The sequence below is a fragment of the Caretta caretta genome, chromosome 8 (genome assembly GCF_965140235.1).
Source record: "Caretta caretta isolate rCarCar2 chromosome 8, rCarCar1.hap1, whole genome shotgun sequence".
Lineage (NCBI taxonomy): Eukaryota > Metazoa > Chordata > Testudines > Cheloniidae > Caretta > Caretta caretta.
In genome coordinates, this window is record NC_134213.1 from 52,885,684 (window position 1) to 52,912,626 (window position 26,943).

The 26,943-nt window shown below is 50.1% G+C and overlaps 2 protein-coding genes across 8 annotated transcripts in view; one reads left to right on the forward strand and one right to left on the reverse strand.

Annotated features, from left to right (window-relative positions):
* The window catches only part of LOC125641024 (protein FAM163A), a 74,235-nt gene extending 51,861 nt beyond the window's left edge, over window positions 1-22,374 (forward strand). For 2 of the 4 annotated variants that reach the window (XM_075131501.1, XM_048860321.2), the window contains exons 2-5: window positions 13,909-13,999; window positions 16,451-16,473; window positions 17,539-17,653; window positions 19,237-22,374. In XM_075131501.1, the coding sequence (XP_074987602.1) occupies window positions 17,561-17,653; window positions 19,237-19,641 (498 nt within the window). In that variant the 5' untranslated portion in view covers window positions 13,909-13,999; window positions 16,451-16,473; window positions 17,539-17,560 and the 3' untranslated portion in view covers window positions 19,642-22,374. Of the gene's footprint in view, window positions 1-6,679; window positions 6,870-13,908; window positions 14,000-16,450; window positions 16,474-17,538; window positions 17,654-19,236 lie in introns of those variants that run through there. The other 2 variants (XM_048860322.2, XM_048860323.2) reach the window with 2 other exon arrangements.
* A 143-nt stretch (window positions 22,375-22,517) lies between these two features.
* Window positions 22,518-26,943, reverse strand: part of LOC125641017 (ADAMTS-like protein 2) — a 44,063-nt gene continuing 39,637 nt past the window's right edge. For 3 of the 4 annotated variants that reach the window (XM_048860303.2, XM_048860304.2, XM_048860308.2), the window contains 3 exons: window positions 24,691-24,867; window positions 23,228-23,372; window positions 22,518-23,140 (listed from right to left, as the gene is read on the reverse strand). In XM_048860303.2, the coding sequence (XP_048716260.2) occupies window positions 23,022-23,140; window positions 23,228-23,372; window positions 24,691-24,867 (441 nt within the window). In that variant the 3' untranslated portion in view covers window positions 22,518-23,021. Of the gene's footprint in view, window positions 23,141-23,227; window positions 23,373-24,690; window positions 24,868-26,943 lie in introns of those variants that run through there. The other variant, XM_048860307.2, reaches the window with a different exon arrangement.

Sequence of the window (26,943 nt, forward strand, 5' to 3'; positions counted from 1 at the left end):
GCATAGTGTTGCAGGTCTGGGACGATTCCCAGTGGCTGCGAAACTTTCGCATGCGTAAGGGCACTTTCATGGAACTTTGACTTGCTTTCCCCTGCCCTGAGGCGCATGAATACCAAGATGAGAGCAGCCCTCACAGTTGAGAAGCGAGTGGCGATAGCCCTGTGGAAGCTTGCAACGCCAGACAGCTACCGGTCAGTCGGGAATCAATTTGGAGTGGGCAAATCTACTGTTGGGGCTGCTGTGATGCAAGTAGCCCACGCAATCAAAGATCTGCTGATATCAAGGGTAGTGACCCTGGGAAATGTGCAGGTCATAGTGGATGGCTTTGCTGCAATGGGATTCCCTAACTGTGTTGGGGCCATAGACGGAACCCATATCCCTATCTTGGCACCGGAGCACCAAGCCGCTGAGTACATAAACCGCAAGGGGTACTTTTCAATAGTGCTGCAAACTTTGGTGGATCACAAGGGACGTTTCACCAACATCAACGTGGGATGGCCGGGAAAGGTACATGACGCTCGCATCTTCAGGAACTCTGGTCTGTTTCAAAAGCTGCAGGAAGGAACTTTATTCCCAGACCAGAAAATAACTGTTGGGGATGTTGAAATGCCTATATGTATCCTTGGGTCCCAGCCTACCCCTTAATGCCATGGCTCATGAAGCCGTACACAGGCAGCCTGGACAGTAGTCAGGAGCTGTTCAACTATAGGCTGAGCAAGTGCAGAATGGTGGTAGAATGTGCATTTGGATGTTTAAAGGCGCGCTGGTGCAGTTTACTGACTCGCTTAGACCTCAGCGAAACCAATATTCCCACTGTTATTACTGCTTGCTGTGCACTCCACAATATCTGTGAGAGTAAGGGGGAGACGTTTATGGCGGGGTGGGAGGTTGAGGCAAATCGCCTGGCTGCTGGTTACGCGCAGCCAGACACCAGGGCGGTTAGAAGAGCACAGGAGGGCGCGGTACGCATCAGAGAAGCTTTGAAAACCAGTTTCATGACTGGCCAGGCTACGGTGTGAAAGTTCTGTTTGTTTCTCCTTGATGAAACCCCCCGCCCCTTGGTTCACTCTACTTCCCTGTAAGCTAACCACCCTCCCCTCCTCCCTTCGATCACCGCTTGCAGAGGCAATAAAGTCATTGTTGCTTCACATTCATGCATTCTTTATTCATTCATCACACAAATAGGGGGATGACTACCAAGGTAGCCCAGGAGGGGTGGTGGAGGAGGGAAGGAAAATGCCACACAGCACTTTAAAAGTTTACAACTTTAAAATTTATTGAATGACAGCCTTCTTTTTTTTGGGCAATCCTCTGTGGTGGAGTGGCTGGTTGGCCGGTGGCCCCCCCACCATGTTCTTGGGCGTCTGGGTGTGGAGGCTATGGAACTTGGGGAGGAGGGCGGTTGGTTACACAGGGGCTGTAGTGGCAGTCTGTGCTCCAGCTAGCTGCCTTTGCTGCAGCTCAACCATACACTGGAGCATACTGGTTTGGTCCTCCAGCAGCCTCAGCATTGAATCCTGCCTCCTCTCATCACGCTGCCGCCACATTTGAGCTTCAGCCCTCTCTTCAGCCCGCCACTTACTCTCTTCAGCCCGCCACCTCTCCTCCCGGTCATTTTGTGCTTTCCTGCACTCTGACGTTATTTGCCTCCACGCATTTATCTGTGCTCTGTCAGTGTGGGAGGACAGCATGAGCTCGGAGAATATTTCATCTCGAGTGCGTTTTTTTTTTTTTCTTTCTAAGCTTCACTAGCCTCTGGGAAGGAGAAGATCCTGTGATCATTGAAACACATGCAGCTGATGGAGAAAAAAAAGGGACAGCGGTATTTAAAAAGACACATTTTATAAAACAGTGGCTACACTCTTTCAGGGTAAACCTTGCTGTTAACATTACATACATAGCACATGTGCTTTCGTTACAAGGTCGCATTTTGCCTCCCCCCACCGCGTGGCTACCCCCTCAACCCTCCCCCCTCCCTGTGGCTAACAGCGGGGAACATTTCTGTTTAGCCACAGGCAAACAGCCCAGCAGGAATGGGCTCCTCTGAGTGTCCCCTGAAGAAAAGCACTCTATTTCAACCAGGTGACCATGAATTATATCTCACTCTCCTGAGGATAACACAGAGAGATAAAGAACGGATGTTGTTTGAACGCCAGCAAACATACACTGCAATGCTTTGTTGTACAATGATTCCCGAGTACGTGTTACTGGCCTGGAGTGGTAAAGTGTCCTACCATGAAGGACGCAATAAGGCTGCCCTCCCCACAAACCTTTTGCAAAGGCTTTGGGAGTACATCCAGGAGAGCCGCGAATGCCAGGGCAAAGTAATCCTTTCACATGCTTGCTTTTAAACCATGTATAGTATTTTAAAAGGTACACTCACCAGAGGTCCCTTCTCCGCCTGCCGGGTCCAGGAGGCAGCCTTGGGTGGGTTCGGGGGGTACTGGCTCCAGGTCCAGGGTGAGAAACAGTTCCTGGCTGTCGGGAAAACCCGTTTCTCCGCTTGCTTGCTGTGAGCTATCTACAACCTCATCATCTTCTTCGTCCCCAAAACCTGCTTCCGTGTTGCCTCCATCTCCACTGAAGGAGTCAGACAACACGGCTGGGGTAGTGGTGGCTGAACCCCCTAAAATGGCATGCAGCTCATCATAGAATCGGCATGTTTGAGGCTCTGACCCGGAGCGGCCGTTCGCCTCTCTGGTTTTCTGGTAGGCTTGCCTCAGTTCCTTCAGTTTCACGCGGCACTGCTTCGGGTCCCTGTTATGGCCTCTGTCCTTCATGCCCTGGGAGATTTTCACAAAGGTTTTGGCATTTCGAAAACTGGAACGGAGTTCTGATAGCACAGATTCCTCTCCCCATACAGCGATCAGATCCCGTACCTCCCGTTCGGTCCATGCTGGAGCTCTTTTGCAATTTTGGGACTCCATCATGGTCACCTCTGCTGATGAGCTCTGCATGGTCACCTGCAGCTTGCCATGCTGGCCAAACAGGAAATGAGATTCAAAAGTTCGCGGTTCTTTTCCTGTCTACCTGGCCAGTGCATTTGAGTTGAGAGTGCTGTCCAGAGCGGTCACAATGGAGCACTCTGGGATAGCTCCCGGAGGCCAATACCGTTGAATTGTGTCCACAGTACCCCAAATTCGAGCCGGCAAGGCTGATTTAAGCGCTAATCCACTTGTCAGGGGTGGAGTAAGGAAATCGATTTTAAGAGCCCTTTAAGTCGAAATAAAGGGCTTCATCGTGTGGACAGGTTTACGTCAATTTAATGCTGCTAAATTTGACCTAAAGTCCTAGTGTAGACCAGGGCTCAGGTGTTTATCCAAAATGGATCTCTGAGCTTTGTGAGAGCCCCCTTACCCCCAACAGTAATGTATAACTTGCTGAGCTCCAAAGAGCTTGGAAGATTGTAGGACTTCTCATGTTGGATTAGACCACTAGTCCATAAGAAAATCTTCCTGGGCCACTAATCAAGTCTTGTTGGCCATTCTGGACCAACCTTTTCCATTTCTGCTTTACCCTTTTAAAGATGGGATGATTGGGATTCAACACAGTATTTGGGGGGAAGATGTGCCACTAATTTCAATAATGACATATTTTCAGTATTGTTCTCTTCCTCTCGCTATACAGCCCAAGCTTTCTTGTTTGATGCTGCTGTCTGTTGAGCAGATGTTTTCTTTGACCTGTTGAAGTGACACCTAGATCTTTCCTGAGTGGTTACAGTTAATTATAAGTATGAGTAACTCAAATAGTTCATTCCAGCACTGGCAATCCCGGTGCACTTGCACTTGTCTCCACTGAATTTCATCTGCTACTGTTGCCCAGTTGCCTAGCTCTGTTAGCTCCTACTAAACTGGAAATCATCATCTCCCCAGATCCTGCTCTGGATTTTAGAATCTTAGTGTTGCCATCTCTCCTAATTTTATTGCAAGTCTTGCCGTATTTGTTTTTTCTTCAAGTCCTGGCTGCTGGAGTCGTGACTACAGGAGAATTTTGGCTTTCATTATGAAAAAGGTAAATTTTCTTGGAGAGAAAGCATGGAAAAACTGCTCCAAGCCTACCCACAAGGCAAAGGCAGGGGGAAGAATCCACCTTTTTTTTTTTTTTTTTAAATTTTTAAATCTCATGATTTTGGGAACCTTGACTCATGATTTTTGAACGTTTGGATTTGGCAATACTAGAACCCTGCCAGGTTACCAGGGATAGTCAAGCTGAATATTAATTTTGAACATTGAGAACTATTCAGCCATTTGAATATTACTTCTGTATCGGTCAGGTAATGTTCAAATCAGAGATTTGTTCCTGCCATCTCTAGCCCCATGCAAAGCAGCTCAGTCCACCTCCCAGTTGCTTCCTCCTCCTTCCTTTCATGATGGAATTGTCACATACTGATCTAATGGCAAACCGCCAAGGGACAATCATCTTCATGGTGTGAAAACTGTTCTGAACCTGCACCACAAGATGGGATCTAAATGCCAGATCTTTTCACATGGCTAGTGCAGGACACACAAGACAACCCACCATAGCGCTGGAACTGCTAAAGTAACAGCCTTGCATTAAAAATAGGAACCAGAAAATAGAAAGTTACATGAATTTTAAAACCAACCATCCGAGCTGACTGAAGTGCAAAGTGTCAACAAACAGTATAAATGGTGAAAACAAAATCTGATATCAGAAAATAGGGCTGAGATTTTCAAACCTGCCTAGGAGATTTGGACGCCCAGTTCTTATTAACTTTAAGGAATACAGATGCTCTATTCCCGCTAGGTGGATTTGAAAATCTGAGCCTGGATGCGTAGTGCATTCAGCTTAAATGCAATAGCCCATGCACAAGTGTGGCAACATGCCTGTTAACAAAGATGGTGGTGTAACACGTGGTGGGTGAAATAATTCAATCTGTCATTAGCCAAGATTCTATGCTGGTTTGCACCTGGTGTAACTCATTGGCTTCAGTGCAGTGTAAGGTTAGTATTTGGCCTTGGAGTGTGTAGATATGTTGTAAGTGTGCAAAGCACTCTGAAATCCTTCAGGGTGAAAACTACAACCCTCTATGGAGGCATCCGAGTTAGAAAGCAGCCAAGAAGGGCCAGGGGGTGAAACCCCCACCCAAAAGGGCACTTTAAGTGTGTCCTCCATGACTTTAACATCACAGATGGGGAGGGATGTGAACTGAGCCCCCAAACCCACTAGTAAATGCTTTTATTTTTCTAGGAGGTTTTAAAGGGCTGGATCCTAGCTCAAATTGGTGTACCTCTAGAAGTCAATGGAGTTATCCTATAGCTGGGGATCTACCCCTTTCCATTTCCATCCCAGTGGCTAGCTCAAGGAGCGAGGAAAGTGTCTCTATGAGCAGAGCCGAAAATAAAACTAGAACACTCTTTATCCCGGCCGAGGCTTCTTTTGTTTTCTGAGAGCAGCCCCGTTTATGGTGCTCTGGCCTGACCGCATTTCCATTACAAACCCCTCGGTTCAGAAACTCCGAGAGTCTCTCTTAATAAACAAACCAATCAATTAACTTGGGGGTGCCTGTTAGTACATGGTGTCTCGGGCGAAGAGTGGAGTGGCAGGAAATCCATTTGTCTATTTTAAATTGCAACAGGGGAGTCGCCTCCATTTTCTAACTGAGTAAAAAGGAAAAAAATGTTTCTTGTCTTGGGCACTCCGGTATTCTTCGTTATTTAAAAAAAACAGTAAAGAGACACTGCCAAGAATTAGCTTCCCAAAAAGTCTTCACCTGTGTTACTAACAACATCTTTAGGGTATTAACACTGACTTTTAAAGGACGAGAGTCCAGTTCAGTGCTCCATCATTTCAGGCTTCACTTGGATCTTAGATTCATAGATACTAAGGTCAGAAGGGACCATTATGATCATCTAGTCCGACCTCCTGCACAACGCAGGCCACAGAATCTCACCCACCCACTCCTGCAATAAACCTCTCACCTATGTCTGAGCTATTGAAGTCCTCAGATGGTGCTTTAAAGACTTCAAGAAGCAGAGAATCCTCCAGCAAACGACCCATGCCCCATGCTACAGAGGAAGATGAAAAACCTCCAGGGCCTCTTCCAATCTGCCCTGGAGGAAAATTCCTTCCTGACCCTAAATATGGCGATCAGCTGAACCCTGAGCATATGGGCAAGATTCACCAGCCAGATACCCAGGAAAGAATTTTCTGTAGTAACTCAGATCCCACCCCATCTAACATCCCATCGCAGGCCATTGGGCCTATTTACCATGAATATTTAAAGATCAATTAATTACCAAAATCATGTTATCCCATCATATGCTTGACCATGTGCCTTTAAAATAATATGGAGCTTCCATGGATGACCAAAACATAGGCTAGCATTCCAGGGCATTCTGGGGAAAAATCCCAATTGAAGAGGGGTATAATTGGGGCAGTTCTCTTTTAAGGTCAGTGATTAGTGTGCTAGCCTTGGACTCGGGAGAGTCTCTGCTCCACCACAACTTTCCTGTGTGACCTTGGGCAAGTCCCTTAATCTCAGTTGCACCTCTGTACAATGGGATAGTAGCACTGCCTTGCCTCCCAGGGGTGTTGTGAGGATCACCACATTACAGACTGTGAGGTGCGCAGGGGCTGTGGTGATGGGCGCCAGATAAGTACCTGGGATAGGTGTGTGTTTGTTTTTTTTTAACACCAGTGTAAGTCCAGAATCCATCCACAGAAGCCAGTGGAGTTATGCCAGCCTTGTACCAGTGGAATGCAGAGCAGAATTTGGCTGACGCATCCAGTCTCTTCTGCTGCGGCATGAAAGCTCCCATCAGAGTGACCCACGGCACTGAATAAAGTGGTGAAGAGGTTTGGGTTGTTGCTGCCACTACCTCACAAGCAGTGGAGAATGTCTTTGCCAGGTGAGAACCACTTCTGACGAATAAGCAGCCGTTTACTCAGCTCTGGGACGTGCCAGCTTCTGCCAGTGTGTCCTACGGCACAGGGTCCCCGGCAGAGGGAAGTCTGCCTGGGGCAGGGGAAGCGCAGGCTCTCTCACCCTACTGTGAGTGGCTCAGAGTCAGTCAATGCAACCCCATAAGAAGATGGCACTAGGCGGGGGTTGGAGGGGGTGGAGTGGAGAGTGGCCAGGACATCTTGAGTGCTAGTGGGTAGCCTCCACTGACACAGCCCTATGGAGTCCTGGGCACAAGCTCGTGCTATTGCCACACAGTGGAACACCCAAGCAGGGTAACACTGTGCCAGTCTGATGAATCAGAACTGTAGATTTCTATTGCTTCTGAGGGGCAGCGTACTAGGCAAATTGCCCTAAGTGAATCCACCCTCTGTGTGCTGTGTCTCAACAGCAGAGCTCTCTGGGCTCGCTGGCAGTTGGGAAGAGTTGGCCTGCAGCATTGTTTTAAGTGCTGTTTACAGCCTGGCTCATTCTAGCTATTTAGTAATGCTTGGTTTGTCACTGCGCTTCTGGAGCTTTTAACTGCTGTGTGCACGGAACAGGGAGCATCCAACAGAGTTTAAGTAATCAGTGCTGGGGTGCATGGCGCGCTCTGGGGAATCCAGCCCTGTGCAGATGGCCTCCACACAGTCTGCACCACTTAGGTCCCAGCCCCCATCTTACAGTAGGACTCGGGGGGGGGGGGGGTGTGCTGGGTTCCTGCCAAGGAGGGAATATTGCCCTCTGTGTGTGCTTGTCCGTTCTCTCTCTTTCTCTCTCTGATGTGCGTGCTCTGCATAGCACGAATGCAGCAATTTTTCAATTCTTATTGCACGTCACCACTTGCTGCAGGCTGCCGTAGCACCGCTCCATCCTGGGACCTTCCCCGGCACTCATGCTAACACGGGAATTGAAAGGGATGCTTTGCCTGTGGAACTTGGTCTGCATCCAGAGGCTCTCCTCTCCTCTGTGCCTCAATGTCTTATCCGTAAGATAGGCATAGTACTACTTTTCTCCCCCTCTGTCTGCTCTAGTACATTGTAAGGTCTTCAGGCCAGGAATGGTCTCCTACTCAGTTTGCAGTGCTTAGCACAATGGGGCAGTTATCTTGGTTGGGGCCTTTACAAACTGTTGTCATACAAATAATTAATGGGCCTGCCAATACCAAGCTGTGGGGGTTGCATAAGAACAGAGGTAGAGAGCAAGCCAGCTGTGGCAATGATTTTTGTTCTGCATGCTGTGGCTCAGTGAAGTTCAGTCTATGCCATAAGCAGCAGGCCTAGACCAACGCTCAGTGGAGACTGTAAGGCAGGAGTAGGCAATCTATGGCACGCATGCCAAAGGCGGCACGTGAGCTGATTTTCAGTGGCACTCACACTGCCCGGGTCCTGGGGGGCTCTGCATTTTAATTTAATTTTAAATGAAGCTTCTTAAACATTTTTAAAACCTTATTTACTTTACAACAATAGCTTAGTTATATATTAAAGACTTATAGAAAGAGACCTTCTAAAAACGTTAACATGTATTACTAGCACGCAAAACCTTAAATTAGAGCGAATGAACGAAGACTCGGCACACCACTTCTGAAAGGTTGCCAACCCCTGCTCTAAGGGAATCCTAGCTTGCAGAAAACAATGAATTTCCTTGCACTGTTTGTAGGTGAATCGATTCTTGTTCATTTGTCAAACACAGACTAAAGGCTCTAATGGAAAAATAATTTAGTGTGAATTCAACCGGAGGCAGCAAATAATTGACCACAGACTTAACAGGCCAGATTCTGCTGTGAGTCACGCTCCTGTCAATGGACGAAAGTCAGACCGACTGACTGTTAGCAGATGCAGCACCACCTGCGTCAGTGGACTTGTCCCCACTTGCACCCGCTCTGAATGAGGCCCAGTGAGCAGGCACGGTGGAGGAAAGAATCTGGCTCCTTATTTATATTTGGAGAAATACATTCAATCAGATTCTCCTCTCAGCTGTGCTGGTGGAACCTCAGAGTCCAGTGGAGCTGGGCCAGCATGACTACGCCAAGAACTCATCTCTCTGACTCCAAAGCGATTTCCCCTAAAACATGAAGCACCAGGAAAAGACGGAGGCTGGGTGGTTTGAATATAACCGGAGGTAACGTTAAGTACTAATGCAGAGGCGTTTTTCCTGCCAGCCAAGTGGCGTGCGTTTCAGAGCACACCTGTCTGCTGCACTCTAATGCAAGAGTGGCCAGAGATCAGGCACAGACGCATGTTCTCTACCGTAAGTGGTAGCAAGTGTTAACCTCCATATGCATCTGCTGTCTTCCTTACAAGAGCACTGAGTTGGAGGGGTGGGGCATGGATGGAGAACGGTTGTATTTTAGACATGGGTTGGATCATTAGTACAAGGATTGCTGAATAGACCCAGAGCTGTGTGTCATACGCCCTATATTGCTGGCAGAAGGAGATTCCCCTCTTCCTCCTGCTCCAAAAGCACAGGACTCTCACTGGAGCATCTGCATTCTAGCTTCACAGCTGATTCGGGGTTCCCTGTGGCTGCGGTGTGCAACATATAGACAACTGTAAAGTCCCAGATAGCCATCAAAATGTTAGCAAAGCTAAGAGTTGATGACATGCTCCAGGCCCTTCAGCCAGTCACTGATCGAGGCAGGGTTAAAACAGGGCTTCCTGACTCCCCAGTGTCATGCTTATTCCTTTCGCTGGGGCCTGCTGCCTCCTCTGAATGGCTGAGAGCTGAACATGTAGCATGTGTTTGAACGTGGAGCATTATGGCCCTAAGTCTCTCCTTGTCTAGTTCCAGCCAAAATAGCCTGCTCCCCCCAGGTTGGGGAGAAGGGTGGAGCCATTCGGATAACCACTCTGAGTGCAGGAGAAATGAAAAGGCTGGTTGCAGCCCAAGCCAGGGGTACGCTTGGTGCCAGCCAGCCATGTCGTCTCTGCACAGCCAAAAAGTAAACCGCAAACGAGGCCAGCATGGAGCGTGAACGTGCCCAGCTGGGACTGCCACTCCATCTGCAGCACGCGCCACGTGCCCGGAGCTTTGCTGGGGCTTGGCAAGGAGGGGGATCCATTAGCGGGAGAGTCCACGCAGCCCAATTCACAATAGCGTGACTTGGCTCCCTGCTGCCTATGCAACTTAGCTGCGGCTTTGCTTTTCCTGCCGTAATTTTCCTCTGTTTAAACTACGAAACTGAGCATGATTAAGCTCAGCACAGATAAATCTTCCTGTCCTTCCTTCAGCCCTCACAGAATCACCTCTTTTCCCTTCTGTCTCCATCACCTTTGCATTTGGCCTGTGCTGTAGCTGTTTTTCCCCTTTCTTGCTCTTTATGCTTCTCTCCCCCATAGCAGTAAACTCTGGTAATGGTTGACTTTTTTTTTTTAAATATATACACATACACCAGACAGAAATTCTTCCTCCTCCCTTCAAATCACTGACCAGGGATGCTTATTCACAGGGGGCAAGGGACCCTATCTCGAGGGCCACTACTTCCTGCCCCCCCATTCCACACATAAGCCATTAATAAGGACAGCACTCCGCTCCAGCAGCATGACTCACTCACAGGTCACCTCTGCCCCAGAGCAGTGGGATAAGAATAGAACCTGGTCGTGTGATATGTGGGGTCCGGTTTCCCGGCAGGAGCAGCCTCTGGTGTGCCGAGAGCTAATTAGGAGACTTCTCTTGCTCTTGGGAGGTGTGGTGCCAAGGTAACCGAGGGGTGCACACCAGAGCCGATGATGGTGATGAAGCTGGGACCAGTAAAATGGGAGGACAGGAGGAGGTGTCAGCCAACCTCCTGCAGCTGGTATAAGGGCTTGCCGGCAGCATGCCACTAACCATAACCCAGCGATGCTGATGTGGGAATCCCAGGGCAGTTTGGACACTGGAGTAGGTGTCAAATGTTGGGCAGGGCCAGAAGGGCCCCAGTCCCTACCCCAGAGTCTGAGCGGGGTAGGGGCTCACCATATGCTCTAGAATGTGTGATTTCCTGTGAGCACCTGCAGGGGAATGTTGTCATGCTTCCTGCACCCAAGGTCTCTGTGCTCTGTAATAGGCAGGTGGCTCTGGGCTGTCCCACACCGCCCAGAAGAATTGCTTGTCCCTCCTGGTGAAGGCAGTTCAGGTATGGCTGTCCAAGTGAAGCCTTCGGGGTGTGGGTATCTGGTTCAGGCAATGTACAAACCACAGCACCATCACCCAGCTCTGCTGGCGCACAACAGTGTGCCCCACTAGCAGAGCTGAAATACCTGGCCAAAGGAGAAGGTGTGGTGGAGTGAGCTGTTGGTCTCGATTTTGTTGAGTAGCTTCCACAGCCCACTTGCCATGGGGAGGGCTTTCTGAAAGCTCCGTGTACACAGCCTGGTGCCTCTCTAGTGAACATCATCCTCTTCAATTTTGCCTAAGAACCTGGTTCCACCTTGTTGGGAGTTTTTGTGCTTGTGAAACTACTCATCCTCGACTAGAGCCAGGCACAGTGCCAGCAACGCACAAGCTTCCACCCATATCCACAGCCGTGCCAGTGCACCCCAGCCCAGCTAGCTCAGTCCTCATCCCTCGATAGCTCTGCTGTTGTGCTCACTGTATCAAATAGCAGCTGGAGAACGGCAGAGAGAGAATAAGATGATGGGGGCGCTGTATATTTTTGTGAGATTGCAGAAAACTAGCTAGTCTTTCCTCAGACAATCAGTGCATAACATAAACCTGACGTGCGCCTCCTGCATTCCATTCCAGATCATTGTTTGTGCCAGATCATGTGGTGACTTTTTTGCCTATGAGAGACAAAGACCATCTTCCTTGTCCATACACTGTCATTGAATTTAGTGTTCTAAAATAGCTAGTGGACTAGCAGTGCTGTATGAAATGACACACTCCCTGTGAAAGGACTGTGTGAACATTGCATACCCTAGACCTGTATGGCCCTGCTAGGTGCACAAAGTACAGCCAGTGTCACTTCATGTTAACTCCTTGTAAAGGCTGCGTTACTTCACTGGGACTGCCTGAGGAGTAGGCTAAAGCCGAAGTTGCTCTTTGGATGTGGAACATTAAGCCCTGCCAATGAGGACCTATCATGGAATCATAACAACTAGCGATGGAAAGATCACCAAACAGGTTAAGCTGAGTGTGAAATGTTTTTCCCGTCCCAGGAGAGTTTCTGAAACTTAAAGTCCTGTCCTAACCTTGGATGAAAAAATGTGGGATTGGGTCAATGGACATGTTTCATTTTGATTGTGACCTTTTGTAGGTATAAATTGACTAAAAATTTTTGAACCAAACAACAAAACTTTACATTTAGAGAAGTTTGAAACTTTATATGCACACGTGGACACACACACACACGTGTGTATGTCTGTATGTACGTAAATATAAAAATACTGGAGATTTGTTGAAACCAACACTTTCCTGCCAAAAGTTTCGGTTTAGACAAATCAACACTTTCTAATGGAAAAACAATTAGTGGGAGAATTCCATGCTGTGGCCAGGGCAGGACTGCTTCCTGCAGTATATTTGCCAATGCTTTGACCAGTCCACTTTTAAGTAACTGAACACTGGGGATTCTGCCAGTGCTCCTTGGAGACCATTCCACGGTCTACTATTTCTGCCTGTTAGAATATCTTCTTGAAGTTGAGCTCAGAGCTCTTTTTGTTTAACTTCATTCCATGTTCAGTTAATCCAAGGGGTTTCATTAACTATCTTCCTACCATTCTTGTTGTTTGTAGCCCTTGAATACTTTATAAGGGTTTGGGGTATCATACTGTAGGTTCCCCACCATCATTGTGAAGCCAGGCTATGTGCACTTGGTTCTTCAAATCAATTCCCCACACATCCTCCCAACCCTGCATTAATTTTTCATGTCCCAATGGGAAAGACGAAAGGCTCTTTAGAAGAGTCATCCCTGGCATAGATAATTTAGCAGTATCCAGAGTGGCACAGTACTTCTACACACACGCGCGCGCTCTGTGAAACATCTGCCTTATCCATGTGAACCCATCAGGCATGTGGCAGGCTAACAGGCACCTGCTTGGCACCATCATCCTACAGCCGTGCCCTGCAGTTCCACTGCCGAGATGCAGACTACATTGCCTGTGTGCATGTTACCCTGGGGTGGGACATGCAGAGACATGGTGAGTGAGGCGTTAAAAGGGAAAATAGGCCTTTGTTTTCCACTGCAACTCTCCTGGCACTGTGGAGAACCTGGAAGGGCCCAGTTGGTTCTGGTCCACATCCATGCACTGCTTAGCAGTGCATGAGTTAAGGAGCCAATTAGACACTTTTCTTATCCAGGCTGCCACCTCGCTTGATCAATTTCACGAGTTAATTAATATCTCTTGAGGGCTTAATTAGATTGGATTGGCTGGAAATGGACTGGGGCACAGGTCCCTCTCAATGAGCATGCTCCTGACGGGGCTGTGACTCAAAAGGAGATGGAGATTGTTAATTAAATGTGATCACGCCAGCTGCAGCCAGTGTTTTCCCCAGTTACAGAATCAGTGCTGCCCTGGGGAAAAGTGAAACTGACAGACACTGAGCGGGGATGTCTCAGGTGGACAGGCTACCTGGAAACTGGGTCCATTGGCCTAGGGCCTTACGGTGGGTGGGCTTTCCATCTTCCTTTTGAAGCAGCAAGGACTGGGTCACTGTAGGAGGCAGGTAAGGCAAATCCTTTGTTCCAGCAGGGGCTGGGAACAGCATTATAGTGGGAACTAGTCAAAGTTCCTCAGAGAGATGGGATCTAGGGACTAGGACTCTGGGGGCCTGGGCTCTGTTCCTAGCTCTGACACATGACTGATGTGTGATCACTTCGTCTCTTTCTCTTCTCACACCCTGTGTCCGTCTTTAGTCAGATGGTGAGCTCTGCGGGACAGGCGCTATCTCTTTCTGTGTGTACTTACGTATGTACATACAGGGCCGAGCACAGTGGAGTCCTGATCTCATCTGTGGTTGACAAGTGCTGCTGTAATATAAGTAAATGATTGTACTGCTTCCGATGTTTTCCTCTCCGATTTCTCCCCCTCAAGGACAACCCACGTAATGCCGTGTGGAACTTCCTGCTCCAGTCGTCTCCTCTCAGGCCCATGTGACTGTGGCACCATTTCAGCCATTTTCATTGTAAGTGTCCAGCCAAGCTACCCATGACAACCCACTTGTTCAAGGTTAGACATCTGGGTAGGTGTTGAGAAAACCCCCATCTGAGCCCTGTGGGGAAGAGAAGACATGCTCCTCGTGCACTGATAGTCTGTTTGTTGTAGTGTGGTGACTGCGAATTTACACTACATGGGACAATATACCAAGTACACAGGAGGCTGATCTGGTGGCTAAGGCACTCAACTGGGATTCAGGAGAGCTGGGTTTGATTCCTGGCTCTGCTACAGACTGCCTGTGTGACCTTGGGCCAGTCACTTCGGACTCTTCTTCCCTGCAGAGTTAACTCAAGTTACAACTTCAGTGATGCCCCAAACTGCAGTCCTGCCCCCCTCCCCCTCCCAACCCTTCACTTGAGCGCAGTGGTGCTTTTAACTCCAGTTTGCCGGCCCACCAAGTGGGATAGGCTAGCTCAAGTCAGCCCAACTCATCAGCTGCTAACATGGCCGCTCTGTGTGCAGCTGGAATGTGTGACAGGCTGGCTGCTCGCACTCAAGCTCAGCTCACTTGAGTGTAGTTAACTTTGCAGTGAAGCCACAACCTTTGAGGTAGGAGCTGTCCCTATACGGCATCTAGCAAAGTGGGGCCCTGCCGCTGGTTGGAGCTTTTAGAGGGTGCATCTACTGGCTGTGGAAGCAAGCCTCCCAGCCAGGATCGAGAGAAACTTGGGCTAGTGGGCCTCGTGCCAGCGCTCTAAAAATAGCTGTGTAGACTGCGTGGAAGTTGTGGCTCAGACTCGAAAGCCCACCCCCATTCGTAGGCTCCAGAGCCCAAGTCACAATCTCTGCCCATCCTGTTGTGGAGCGGGAGTGTGCACCCCGCTAGCCTGAGTCTGTTGAGCCAGGCTAAGAGGCTCGCTGCCACGGGCAGAGTAGACCTCCCCGAAGTGCTGCTGTAACAATAATACATAAAGTTTGTGTGGGCCAGTTTTGAGGCTAGCCAATAGCATGCAGTGCAGTCAGTTGTAAAGATTGTAAGACTAAATAATACTTAACAAAGCTGTGCTTTTCCCCCAAGAAGCAACATTGAATTATTTGCAACCTCATGATAGCCACCGTGTCCTTAAAAGGTTGCCCTCTTGGGGGGCCGGGAGGGAAGAAGGTAATGTTTTTTGTAATCCTGGAGGCCAAATGCCTCTAACAACAATGCTAAAAGCCCCATTTTGTGCCCAGGGCTCCTGCTGACTTCAGTAGAGCCATTCACATGCAGTCTAGGGATGTGTTTGGCTCCAAGACTCCACTCGGCAAATCATGCCTTGCTTGCTGATTTCCTTGGAGTGGTTGGTCTTCTGCAAACATCCACTTCTCTGTGCTTCTAACTAAAAAATGACAAAAGTGGCAAAGCAGCTAGTGGGCAGGGCGGGGGAACTGGCTCTGCTGGTGACTCGCTATGTGTGACTCTGAGCCTGTCCCCCATCGGTACAATGGGGAGTCTTAATACCTGCGTCCTAGAGGTGCTGCTTGGCTGAATTAATCTGACCTGCTGAGGCACATTGAGAGCCAGAGGCTGCAGCACTGTCAGTTGCACCATGGCAGCCATTGTGCGGGAGTGGCAGTGAGACCGACTGAGCAGCAAGGCTGTTCACTAGTGCCTTGGGAGCACTGTGCACCAGGTTGCGTGGCTGGGCTGAGGGAGGTGGGTGGGCACTGCCAGACCCACTGGGGCAGGGCTGCCTGCACTTGCATCATATGCCCAGCAATGTACTGAAATGTACACTGCTCACGTGTGCTGAGCCAGATCCTGGCCCTTGTGTGCAGCCCAGATAGGCCAAAGGAGAAGGAGGGGGAAGTTCCCATGGAGCGGAAGGAAGGGGAATTCTCTCCTCAAGGCATGGAGCAGCAACAGAGCCATCAGGCTTTCAGCAGCCCCTGCAGCTGCCCTCGCCCTCAGCCCCCTGTGGGGTTTGGTGAAGGATTGACCAGCCTTGCCCACACGGAGGTGAAGGGGGAGCCCATGTGGAGAACCAGAGCGCGTGTCTGTGTGGTGTGCTGCCGCCACGGCCATCGCAGAGTAATCTGATGGGCAACGGAGGTGCAGCAAACAGCCACGGGGGTTTTTTGCCCTTGTGAATTATTGCAGAGCAAACGTTACGCAATGCGCACAGCTCAGTTCGCATAGATCCTGGCTCCTTGGACTCTGCAGCATAGCACCATCACTGACCATTCATTCTTAGACCCAGCAATGGGATTAAGTTAATGAGGGGGCCTGATTCTCAGAGGCGCTTAGCACCTCCAGTTACCACTGACTTCAACTGGAGTTGTTGGTGCTCCTCACCTCTAGAAATCAGACCCAAAACGCCCAACACTTGACTGTCCAGGTTTGAACCACTGCCCCCCAATGGCTATTCAGAAATATTGCATAATGAATGAACATGGTCTAATCTCTCTCTCTCTCCCCCCACCCCCCCATCCCTTGCAGGTCCAGCGCACCCTTCAGTGAACGTAAGTACTCTCTGTTAACTCTTTCAACCCTGTCACCCACTTCATGCCCTCTTTGCAATGACTTCCCTTCTGTATGGCACTTTTAATGCTGGAAGGTGCTGGGCTATTGCAGTGAGGCTGAGGGCTTCCCCCAGGCCTGCTGATGCCTTGGAGCCTGCTGTGCTCTGGAGTTTGGGCTTGCAAAGGCTCCGTGACCAAGTCAGGCTGTACCTTTAGACGTTCCCTGCTGGAGCTCTGGGTTCGAATCTAGCATCATGCTCCTCAGATCACAAGTGAAGCTCAGTTTGGAAGGATCTTCGTCCTTACTCCTTATCAGAAATTCTTCATGCAGCTGAGCTTCAGAAGTAGCCTTTGGTCAAGAGCCACCTGCAGTTGGACAAGACTGGTCACACTGCACGGGGACCTGCTTTCTGAGGGTCAGCCCTGTATTTTTCAGCTGGAAACTTTCTTACCAACGAGAGGCAGCAGGCAGTAGCTTGAGCCTGCCCTCCCCTGGGCATATGGAAGAGCTGCCCATGTAGTTGTAGGAGCACCAGCGAAAATCTACTCCCGTCCAAGCTTAACTATAGTCTCCTAGCTCGTGTGCTGTTGAATTCGTACCACCCGTGACTATGTTGGGAAGCATGGAGCCTTGACTTGCAGAGTGCCCTCGGGCAAATCCGCCCAGCTCAGTTCCACCAGTGGGCTGCAAGGGTTAATTAGTGTTCCTTAAGCACTTTGAGACACCTGTGTGAAAAGGGATATGTGTGCAAGGTACAAGAGAACGGACTTCTGCTACCCTCCTCGCTTAGTCCTGGAGAGTTGCATTTCATTGGTCACAGTGCTCTTCTCCACCCTTCTGTTTTTCAGGCATTTATTTGACTAACGCCATTCATTCTCCCACATGCACAGGGAACTCCCTGGGCTTGATTCTGCAGCCACTGAGCTACCCACATTTAAAGGCAGCGGTAGCTGTACGGATGCAGCAGTAGCAGAATCAGAGCCCCTAACTCGAACCACAGTAACTGACCATTGCTCTTAGCTCCCTTGAGTTTAACCCGCTCCTTTCCTTGCGCTGCCTTTCAGAGTTTGATGGAGAATCGGTCGGATGACAGCGGGAACTGTTGTTATCACCGGTGGAATACTAGCGACCGTGATCCTACTGTGTATTATTGCGGTGCTCTGTTATTGTAGGCTACAGGTATGTAACTACACTTCTGGGGTACGGTACCTGTGCTTTGTACTCACCTGGACAATGCAGCTGAGTTTCAGGAATGCTGCTGTGCATTGCTTTATACCCCATTGCAGCAGGACACTGGGTGTTGTGATTGTTAGATCTTTGCTATGCTCCCCCTTTCCTAGGGAGCTCCATAGAGTGAGGGCTTATTTTTGTTTTCCTTTTTCCTGGTGCTGGATGCAAATCCTGGGGGTTGAGGGTTTGTAGAACTCAAAATTAATTGGAGAGGTTGGCTGGTTTCGCAGTTCCCCCTGTAAAGTAAACCACTGGGGTTTTTTTTCCTAAGGAGATTAGCTAGAAAACCCTTTTTATACATTGAAGTGAAGTCGGTGCTAGGGGTAGAGGCAGAGTTCCCCACCATGCCCAAGCTAGGCTGCCTCAAATTTTCTGGACTAGATTTTCAGTTCCACCTGCGCTACTTTGCACCATGGCACATAGTGTCTGAATTCTCACTATAGTGGCCAGCAGAGACCACCTTTGGCAGAGGCGGTCTCCGTACTGCTGTAAAACCTCTGAAGCTGGCTCCTGTGCCAGCCACCTCTTCCCAAAGCAGAGGGTGTGCTGAGGAGAGAGGGGGATGTGTGTTGGGGCGAGGCGGAGCTCTGCTACGCTACTCTGATCACTGCTGACATAAGGTTCCTGTGACCGTGTACCAGACCCTTTGAGGCCCCCTGCTGGAGGCATCATGGTCCTACCACACCCCCGCCCCAGGGAAGGAGCAGAGAAGTTGGCTCCTCCAGGCCTGCCTAGAGAGGCTTTCATATGAGGCGAGATTAATAAGACTGGGACTTTTCTGCTTGCAAAAGAGATGACTAACGGGGATATGAAAGAGGTCTATAAAATCATGATTGGTGTGGAGAAAGTAAATAAGAAAGTGTTATTTACTCCTCCTCATAACACAAACACTAGGGGTCACCAAATCAAACTAATAGGCAGCAGGTTTAAAAACAAAAGGAAATATTTCTTCACACAGTGCACAGTCAACCTGTGGAACTCCTTGTCAGGGGATGTTGTGAAGGCCAAGACTATAACAGGGTTCAAAAAAGAACTAGGTAAATTCATGGAGGAAAGGTCCATCAGTGGCTATTAGCCAGGATGAGCAGGGATGATGTCCCGAGTCTCTGTTCGCCAAAAGCTGGGAATGAGCGACCGGGGATGGATCACTTGATGATTACCTGTTCTGTTCATTCCCTCTGGGGCACCTAGTATTGGTCACTGTCGGAAGACAGGATATTAGGCTAGATGGACCTTTGGTCTGACCCAGTATGGCCAGTCTTATGTTCTTAAGCTCTTTGCATCTCCTCTCGAATGGTTCTATGTGCAATTCCCGGTAGTTGACCATTATCCTTCAGCCCCTGCTGAAGGACTTTCATGGATGAAGAAACATTGTGGGGAGGGGAGTGAGAATGACCGTGAATCCTAAAAATGTCTTCAAAAGTAGCCTGTGTCCAAGACCATGTGTATGACCCTCTACGGGCCTTTGTGCACAAGCATAGCTGCATGGTATGCTATCCTCTTACTAACCAAAGCCTTTTCCTTGTGCATAGTATTATTGCTGCAAGAAAGATGAATCTGCTGAGGAAGAAGAGGAGGAGGAGGAGGAGGAGGAGGAGGAGCCTGACCTTCCCACTCGCTCATACCTTACAACCTGCAATGCCTGCAACTCTCGCATCGTGGACGGGCAGGGCAGCCCAGCACCACCACCCCACGAATTTAACCAGCAGGGTGCTCGGAACTACTGCCCTACCTGTTCCCCCTACAGCTCGCCCTTTTACATACGGACCGGTGACATGGTGCGGAATGGTGGTGAGAGGATCACCTACATGCCTGCGTGCTACAAGGAAATGGGGCCACCCATCAGAATGGCAACCCTCCAGAGTTACCCGATGACCCGCCATGGCATCGTCCATGAGACCTTTCCAAACCCGAGGGCTATTAGTACAGATGTGTAATCAGCATTGTCACTATCTCACAGGGTGCGCCAATGAAATGGCCATTGCGGGGTGGAGGCTCCATTTATTTCAGTGGGGTTTCTTGCAAAGAAGAGGAACCCTTGAACGAACATGAACAGCTAAGTCAGAGACCCAGCGTGGTCCTGAAGTTGATCTGTCCAGATCATTGTAAGCTTTCGTGGGACATTTGAATGAAGAGCTTGAACGTGATTTCTGAACCTATCACAAGTGTAATTATTATTCCACTGTATCTACGGAAGGGACTTGTCTAACGAGGGCTATGTACAGTACGAACTAACTTAGTTATCAAGACCCTTGTGACTCTCCTTACTCCCTTGAGTCCTTAATGAGGTCTTTGGTGTCTACACTAAGCAAATCCTACTTGTCACTTTCCAAGGCAATACCACTGGCCTCCAGTATGGATGAACTGAGCACATTCAGCAAGAGCAAGACATCATACGGGGAGCTGTCGGCTCCAGCAATGGCTGCGGCATTAGAAAGGAGGAAGAGACAGAGAGGGTGAAGATCCAGCCAGTGTGCCGGGAGTTCTAACACTCTTGCTTGATGAAAGCTAATGGAGAAGCAAATAAACAGTTTGATCATTTTGTTCCCTTCATATCACGTTAGTTGCAATTGAATGCTAGTGTCTGTGTTAGAATGCAAAATAGGCTAACCTCTCCCTGGCTACTTTAGATAATTATGAAGGGGAGAAAAGGGGACTAGTGAAATTACTGACATATGCTAACAATGGAGATGATCCTGCTGCTGCCAAAAAAAAAAAAAGCCCTTTAATCTTCACAGGCTTTTTTTAAGAGTGATTTAATTTAGAGGCATAAAAAGCGCAAGGTTTTATTGAAAGAAAAAATTGCACTATTAAAGAATGAAAGCTTTGATCTTCTGCAGTGTGCAAAGCCCTGAAAGGCCCACTGCCATCTTCTGGGAAACTGAGAAATAGTCTGTTTAGGACTAATTCTGCTTACAATAGCAATAGGAATGGAAAAGATCTACTAGATCATGACCTTGGGGTCATGACCACCAGTGGGAGGAATCACACAGACAGGTCTTTAGGGGGCTCATGATTGCCTTTCCTTTCTTTGGGGCTAGATTGGAGGCCCAAGCCTACTTTCTGGGGTAACATGGGGTCACTGCATGAAAAATGTTGACAACCACTGAGCTAGACCATCCAGTCCACCTCTCTGCAAAATGGACATGGAGATTATTTTTTACTCCAATACCAAACTCGGTAAAAATTACTAAAAAGGCGCATCTGTCATTCTGATCCATTTCCATAGCAGCCAGCTGCAGGGTCCCCAACACGTGGTCCCGTGTGTGCAGGTGGAGAATACAAATTGGTTGCAGGTGAACCTATAAAGCTAAGTTCCTGCTGCCACACAAACTTCCTTAGCGATGATCGCTAGAGTATGGTTTAACACACACCCATGCTATTTAGGCAGCATTATTTAGAACTATAAACTGTGATAGAAGAAATAGTCTAACTCCATGAAAGGCGTTGGACTGACAGCCTTTATATTCTCTGTTCATCCACAGTTGGGACATGACATGGTGCTGAGGCACAGCACTGCCCAGAGCTGCAGGCTCCACGTTAGTAGGGGAGACAAGGGTTCAGTCTTCAGGCCCATTTGCTCTTTGGTGTCCCTGCTGAGACTGCCAGTGAGGGAGCAGATTAGTGCCAAACGCGATGGTGGTGTGTATGACACAAGCGTCTCTCCATCAGGAACCAACCCGTTTGGTGTAGATGGTTTGAACGGCCATTGGTCGCCTGCTGGTCTGTATTTGAACCAAGGCCTTAAAACTGAAAGACTTCTCATCCTGATACTCCCTGGCTCCTAAGCCATCCCATCCTCACTGTGACCCCTAAATAGCATATTCTCCAGTTCTCCCTCAGATGGCAGTTGCCTCTTAAGTGTCCTCTTACGGACCCTGGGAGAAAAAGCCAGCTAATGTTGGGAGGGCGGTAGTAGCAACAAAGGCCTCTGACCCGAAGTGTTCAATAGCCCATTGCTCCTATTGGCTTCCTATCCCAACCAGCACACTCCCCTGGTGATACAGTGTCTGGCAGGGTTTTCCTTGGTCTAACTCAACAAGTCCTGTCCTTTCATATGCTAGTACCTGCTTTAGCTAGCCCTCCAGCCTGAACTTAACCCCACACGACCTGTGGTGGTCGAAGTGCAGCCCAAGAGCTAAACAGAGCACAAAGCTCTGCCTCTTTAATATGAAGGGACAGCCCACGGAGACTAACGGTCCCGGCATGCAATGCTGTCTCTTCCCAGTGAAGGTTGCTGGGATCAAAGTTGTGCATTATATGACAGGCTGTAGGCTCTGTGGGTCACACCTCTGTTAAAAGGGAAGATAGCTGTAGTTTGCTCCATTGTACACACATTAAATGTGACCCTTAGGCTTCTAGCAGGCTGATGTGGCCCTGAGCTAAGCCAAGTGTACCCCAGTATGAGATTGGTAGTATACCCCAGCTGAAGACCCCCATCACTCATGAAATCCCAAATACATTTTGCATGTGTGCTGGAACATGTGAACAAGTACAAAAGTGAGAGCTACAGAACTCAAGTGGGAGCCCAAAATGTAGCTCCAGCCCTGCTAAGGGGTCAGGGAAGGAACAGGGAAGTCAGACTTTTCTACGTGGTGTTCTACATCGTTGTTGCTCAGCTGTGAATACAGAGTGAATGTCAGAAATAAATGAGGACTTTGAACTATAAAGCGGGCTGTCTCTCTTCTTTGATCGGGGCCGGGCAGGTTTTACATGGTGCTGCGCTGGAAGCGGTCTTGGGGCACATGCACCCTCCCATCCATTCCAGCCCTGCCCCCCGTCCAGGCCCGAACACACGTGCAGAAAATACAAATGGATGGGTTATTGCTTTACTGTCAAATGGACTTTTTTGTTTGAAAATTGACCTTCTGGCTGGAGGGTATAGCAGCTGGTCTAGCTGCTGCCGGCTGTGGTACACGCTTGGCCACCTCTTGATGGGACTCCTTGCTCACGTCCCTGAAGCTCTGGGTACACACCCAGCAGGAGTAGGGCCATGAATTAGCAGTGTGGTGGGGAAGAGGAGCAGCTCCTTGGTGATGGATGGCAGGGACCAACCTCCCACACTACCCAGGCTCTGGTTGCTTTGTAGGAATTGCTGGTCTCTCTATAAAATCCTATAGGTGAAGAGGGGACTGTTGTTGCTACGTGTGCCCAAGGAATCCTTCCTAGCTGAGCAGGATGTTCTACAGGGACTGGCTCCATGACAGAGCACTCCAGACGGAATGGCTTCCGTCATAGAAAAAGGGTTTATGGTGGAGTCTGTTTCTAAGGGGATCTTGCCCCTTGGTCTTGGAAGGGAAGCGTGGTGTGGCAGCCATCAGGGCGCCTTACTCCTACATGACCGGCAGCAGGCCTTCCTGTAGTACCAATGGGAGCACAGCTTCACCTTCAGCACCAGCACGCAGTTGGCTGTCGTTTTGTCTTCACAGTCTTCATCTGGGGAGCAAAAGCATCCACAGCAGCGGTTAAAGCAAGGGCTTGCCCCCAAGCCTGAACTGCCACCTCAAGAGCGCCCCCCTTTACCTGGTGCCTCCGTGGGGCACACCTGGAGCTGGCACGTCTGCTTGGCATCGGGTTTGGAAGCTGGGTCGCAGCCCTGTCCCAGGGCATCTCCCTGGTAGCACTTCACCTCTCGGAGCCGCAGGCCGGCACCACACGTCTTACTGCACTGTCGGAAGCAAGAGGGAGGAGAAGCGGGCTGTGAGCCTGGTGCCTATCACCCCCCCAGTCACTCCTCTTGGTCCCCCAAGATGGGATATTCACTGAGGGAGTTCCCACTTCACCCCACAGTGAGTCCCCAGCCAGCCTCTCACCTAATGGGCCTTGGGGGAAAACTACTGTTCTCTTTCTGTGCTTCCCTATGCCTATTACTGACTGGTCCCAAGATGCTTGCTCTTCTGCTTCTGGCTGGCTCTCTGCATAAGAGCTAGCAGCTCAGAAATGTCCCCCAGGCCATGCTGAGAGTTGTACAAGCTGAATAAAAAGGTTGGTCTCATTAACTAGCATATCCAGCATTCCCAGTGCTATGCATGTCTGCACAGCGCCTGGAGACCTGGCCCATGCTCGGGGGCAGAGAGTCTAAGACCTTCAGACCACCATCGCTCAAAGGGCTGCAGAGGAGGTTAGAATTTAGAGTTAGTAACAAATGAGGCTGCAGGGGGGACTGGTGATGGACCCTTTCCCTGCACCATATGCAACTTGTTCAAATCCACCAGAGCACATGGGGACTGAAACTGGCTACCAGCTAACAACCCTTTGGTGGCCTACGGGTAATAAGTGTGATGGCTTCCATCTACCACCCATTGCTTAGGTGCATGCATTGCAAAATACCTCCTGCCATACCGTGCTTGCTCATCAGCTCCCTGGTGGGAGGACTCAACAGAGATGCCAAGCACAGAACAGTTTCAGAAATTGAGCTCCCTTCTTATCCCTGCAAGGCAGGGCTGGGGCATATGCATGGGCTGTGGAGGAAGTCTGCTTTGTTGCAGCCCTTTGGGAATCCTGTTTGGCCGCATATCCCTGGGGCTGTCAGTCTGGCACTGTTCGCTAGCACTAAACACACCAATTAAATTCAATTGAAAGGTGTGAAGAAAGTTGGCTCCTGGAGGGTAGGGGTGTGCATTCTATTCTATGGGGCATGACGCCCAAGGGAGATGGGCACCAAGATAGTCACCATTACCCAGCACACAGGTAATTGGTGTCCCTACTCCTGCTAGGTCTGTACTCAGAGACTCGGGGATGTGAGCATGTCCAGCCCTCTCCTCTCCTGCTAGCCCCTGAAAGGAGCCGGTTTGGTGGTTCCATTCAGACTTAACTATGCCACAGGCACAACACGAAAGTAGCAATTCTCCTGGCTCCCTTGGCATCTGAGTCTTCCTTTGCAGCTCCCTGGAGTGTAGGCCCATCACCCCTCCCCCCTTGGTATTTGTCATTTCCATTTTCCTGCCAGCTCTTTCAATACCCACCCCCTCCCTCTCGCTCCCTACCTGAGACCAGGAGGTCGTGAACCACGTAGAGCAAGGCCTCTTGAAACAGGCCGCCTGCACCTCCGGTTTCTGAGAGGCATTGCAGCGCTTTTCTGGATACTCCCTGTACACGCCGTTCTCCAGGCCGGCACACAGCACGCTCCTGGTCTTCACCCCCCGGCCGCAGCTGGCGTCACACTGGAAAAGCGAAAAGGAACCCAGCTCATTCACGGCTGCTACGGACTGCTACACCCTCGGCACAGGGCTCAGGCTGGCAGACGCGCCGGCCTTCCAGCAGGGGGGTTCTTGCTCAGAGCAGTTCACCGTGCCGTCTTGAACAAGTCACTTAACATTTGTGCTGCTCCTGACGCAGCCGCTGATGCCAATGAAAGTTAGCAGCCGCGATACCTTTGAGACGTTGGATGTTAGTGTCTGTAACTGGCTTTGAGGTCCTTAGACACAGAAGAGCATCTGAGCTACCAGGCTAAAAGTAGCCGCAGTAGCACGGGCAGTGGTGGAGCAGGCAGGCTGCCCCAAGTGCGTCCCCCCAGCGTTCAGGCAGATCTGTGCTCGGGGCAGCAAGCCCATGCTACCACGGCAGCACTGCTGTCTGACGAGCACTACTGCGCGTCTGTGTACGTGCGCTGGGAGTCGCACCCCTAGGTCAGGGCGTAGACTTAGCCTTTAGGGAGGTCGTTGTACCCAGATGCCATGTAAGAGCTGGCTATTACAGCGCATTAATACATCAGTCTTGGTGAGAGACATATTGCACGCCCCTGGATGGGGACGGAAGGAGCACAAGGAGGCTTAGTTGTAACGGGCGCCAGGCCAGTGCAGTGTGACGCGGGGCTCTACTGACACGCTTTAGCTTGTAAGACAGTTCTTACATACTCAATCGTGCAGTAGCAAGAGCCCAGCTCTGTTCTGCGCCCTTTGCAGGTCCCCAGCTGCCTCTGCCAGCGTGACTGCCACCTCTGTGCTTGCCCCGTTTTTCACTCCCCCCGCCCTCGCCATGCAACGCACGCACAGCTAGAGGGCAGGGAGCTGGATTGTATTCCATCTTAATCGCCCTCCAGCTAGACTTGATCACCAAGGCCCGCTCAACCCCGGAAGGGGACATGAGAGAAGAAAAGCGCTCATACTGAGTTCACGGGCGCTGGTACTTGGAGAAACAGAGCTTGTAAACCCAGCTGCACTGGGGTGTGCAAATTGCACAGCAGGCAAAGGGGGTAATGGACTGCCATGGCGTAGGGAAATAAAACAGCCTCAGTTTATTACACCCATCAAGCCTCAAGCCCTCAGCACTAACCAGGAGGTGGGTTTAAGCAGGCTGCTCAGACAAAGGGAGAACACTCTTTAGCCAGGGATGGTGGGACCCTAGGCACCTAGCACTTGAAATGTAGAATTACCAAGTGGTTTCCCTGCTTCATATCACCGCCCCAGCTTAAAAGTGCTTGGGGTCTGGCTGGTTCTGCTAGGCCCCAGGGCATCTCTGTGCTCCCTCCTGAGTTCACTGTAAAGCCATGTTAGCTCAGTGCTGTATGGGGAAACCAAATGCCAAAGTGTCCTGGTTTGCATTATCTGGGATGCCACCTAAAACAAGCTATTGCAAGGCTGAAGCTGGCAGGCAGCACAGAGCAGTGCCTGAGCTGAGGCTGGGTCTATGCTATCACTGGCCATTTGGAAAATCGGTGGCACAAAGCAATCGTATTCGCTGGAGCCTTTGTACTGCTCTGACACTGGCAGCAGCTGTGGTGTAGACAGGCCATGAAGGGGGCTGGCAGAGTGTGGCTGGCTGGGGAGGGTTGCTGGCAGCTAGGATGTGCTGGAAGGAATAGTGTGGCTGGAACCCAGCCCCTAGCAGTTACCCTCTCCCTAGGCCCAGACTACCCCCTTTCTCCCCCGCCCCCAATCCCCAGTTGTGCCCACACTCAACCCTGCTATGCAACCTGCCCCCCATGACCGATGGCTCGGGTTTCAATCTGACCACTCTAGACCTCAAGTCAAAGCGGAGGAGGCAGAGGTAGCTACGGCTCATCTGCTCCTGGTCCCGAGAGATTCTCACACTGCCGTGTGCTTTCACTGGCTCTCAGTGAATGCTTCAGGAGATGCCCGCTGCACAGTGATCTTGATGGCCCTGCTTTCAGACAGCCTATGGGTCCTGGGGTTTGGCTGGGGCCCCTCTCCAGTGCTCTCCACTCTTACTGCAGTGTGCATAACGGGACTGAACTTCAGGGCCTTGTTTAGATCTTGGATCTGCAAGAGCCAGCAGGC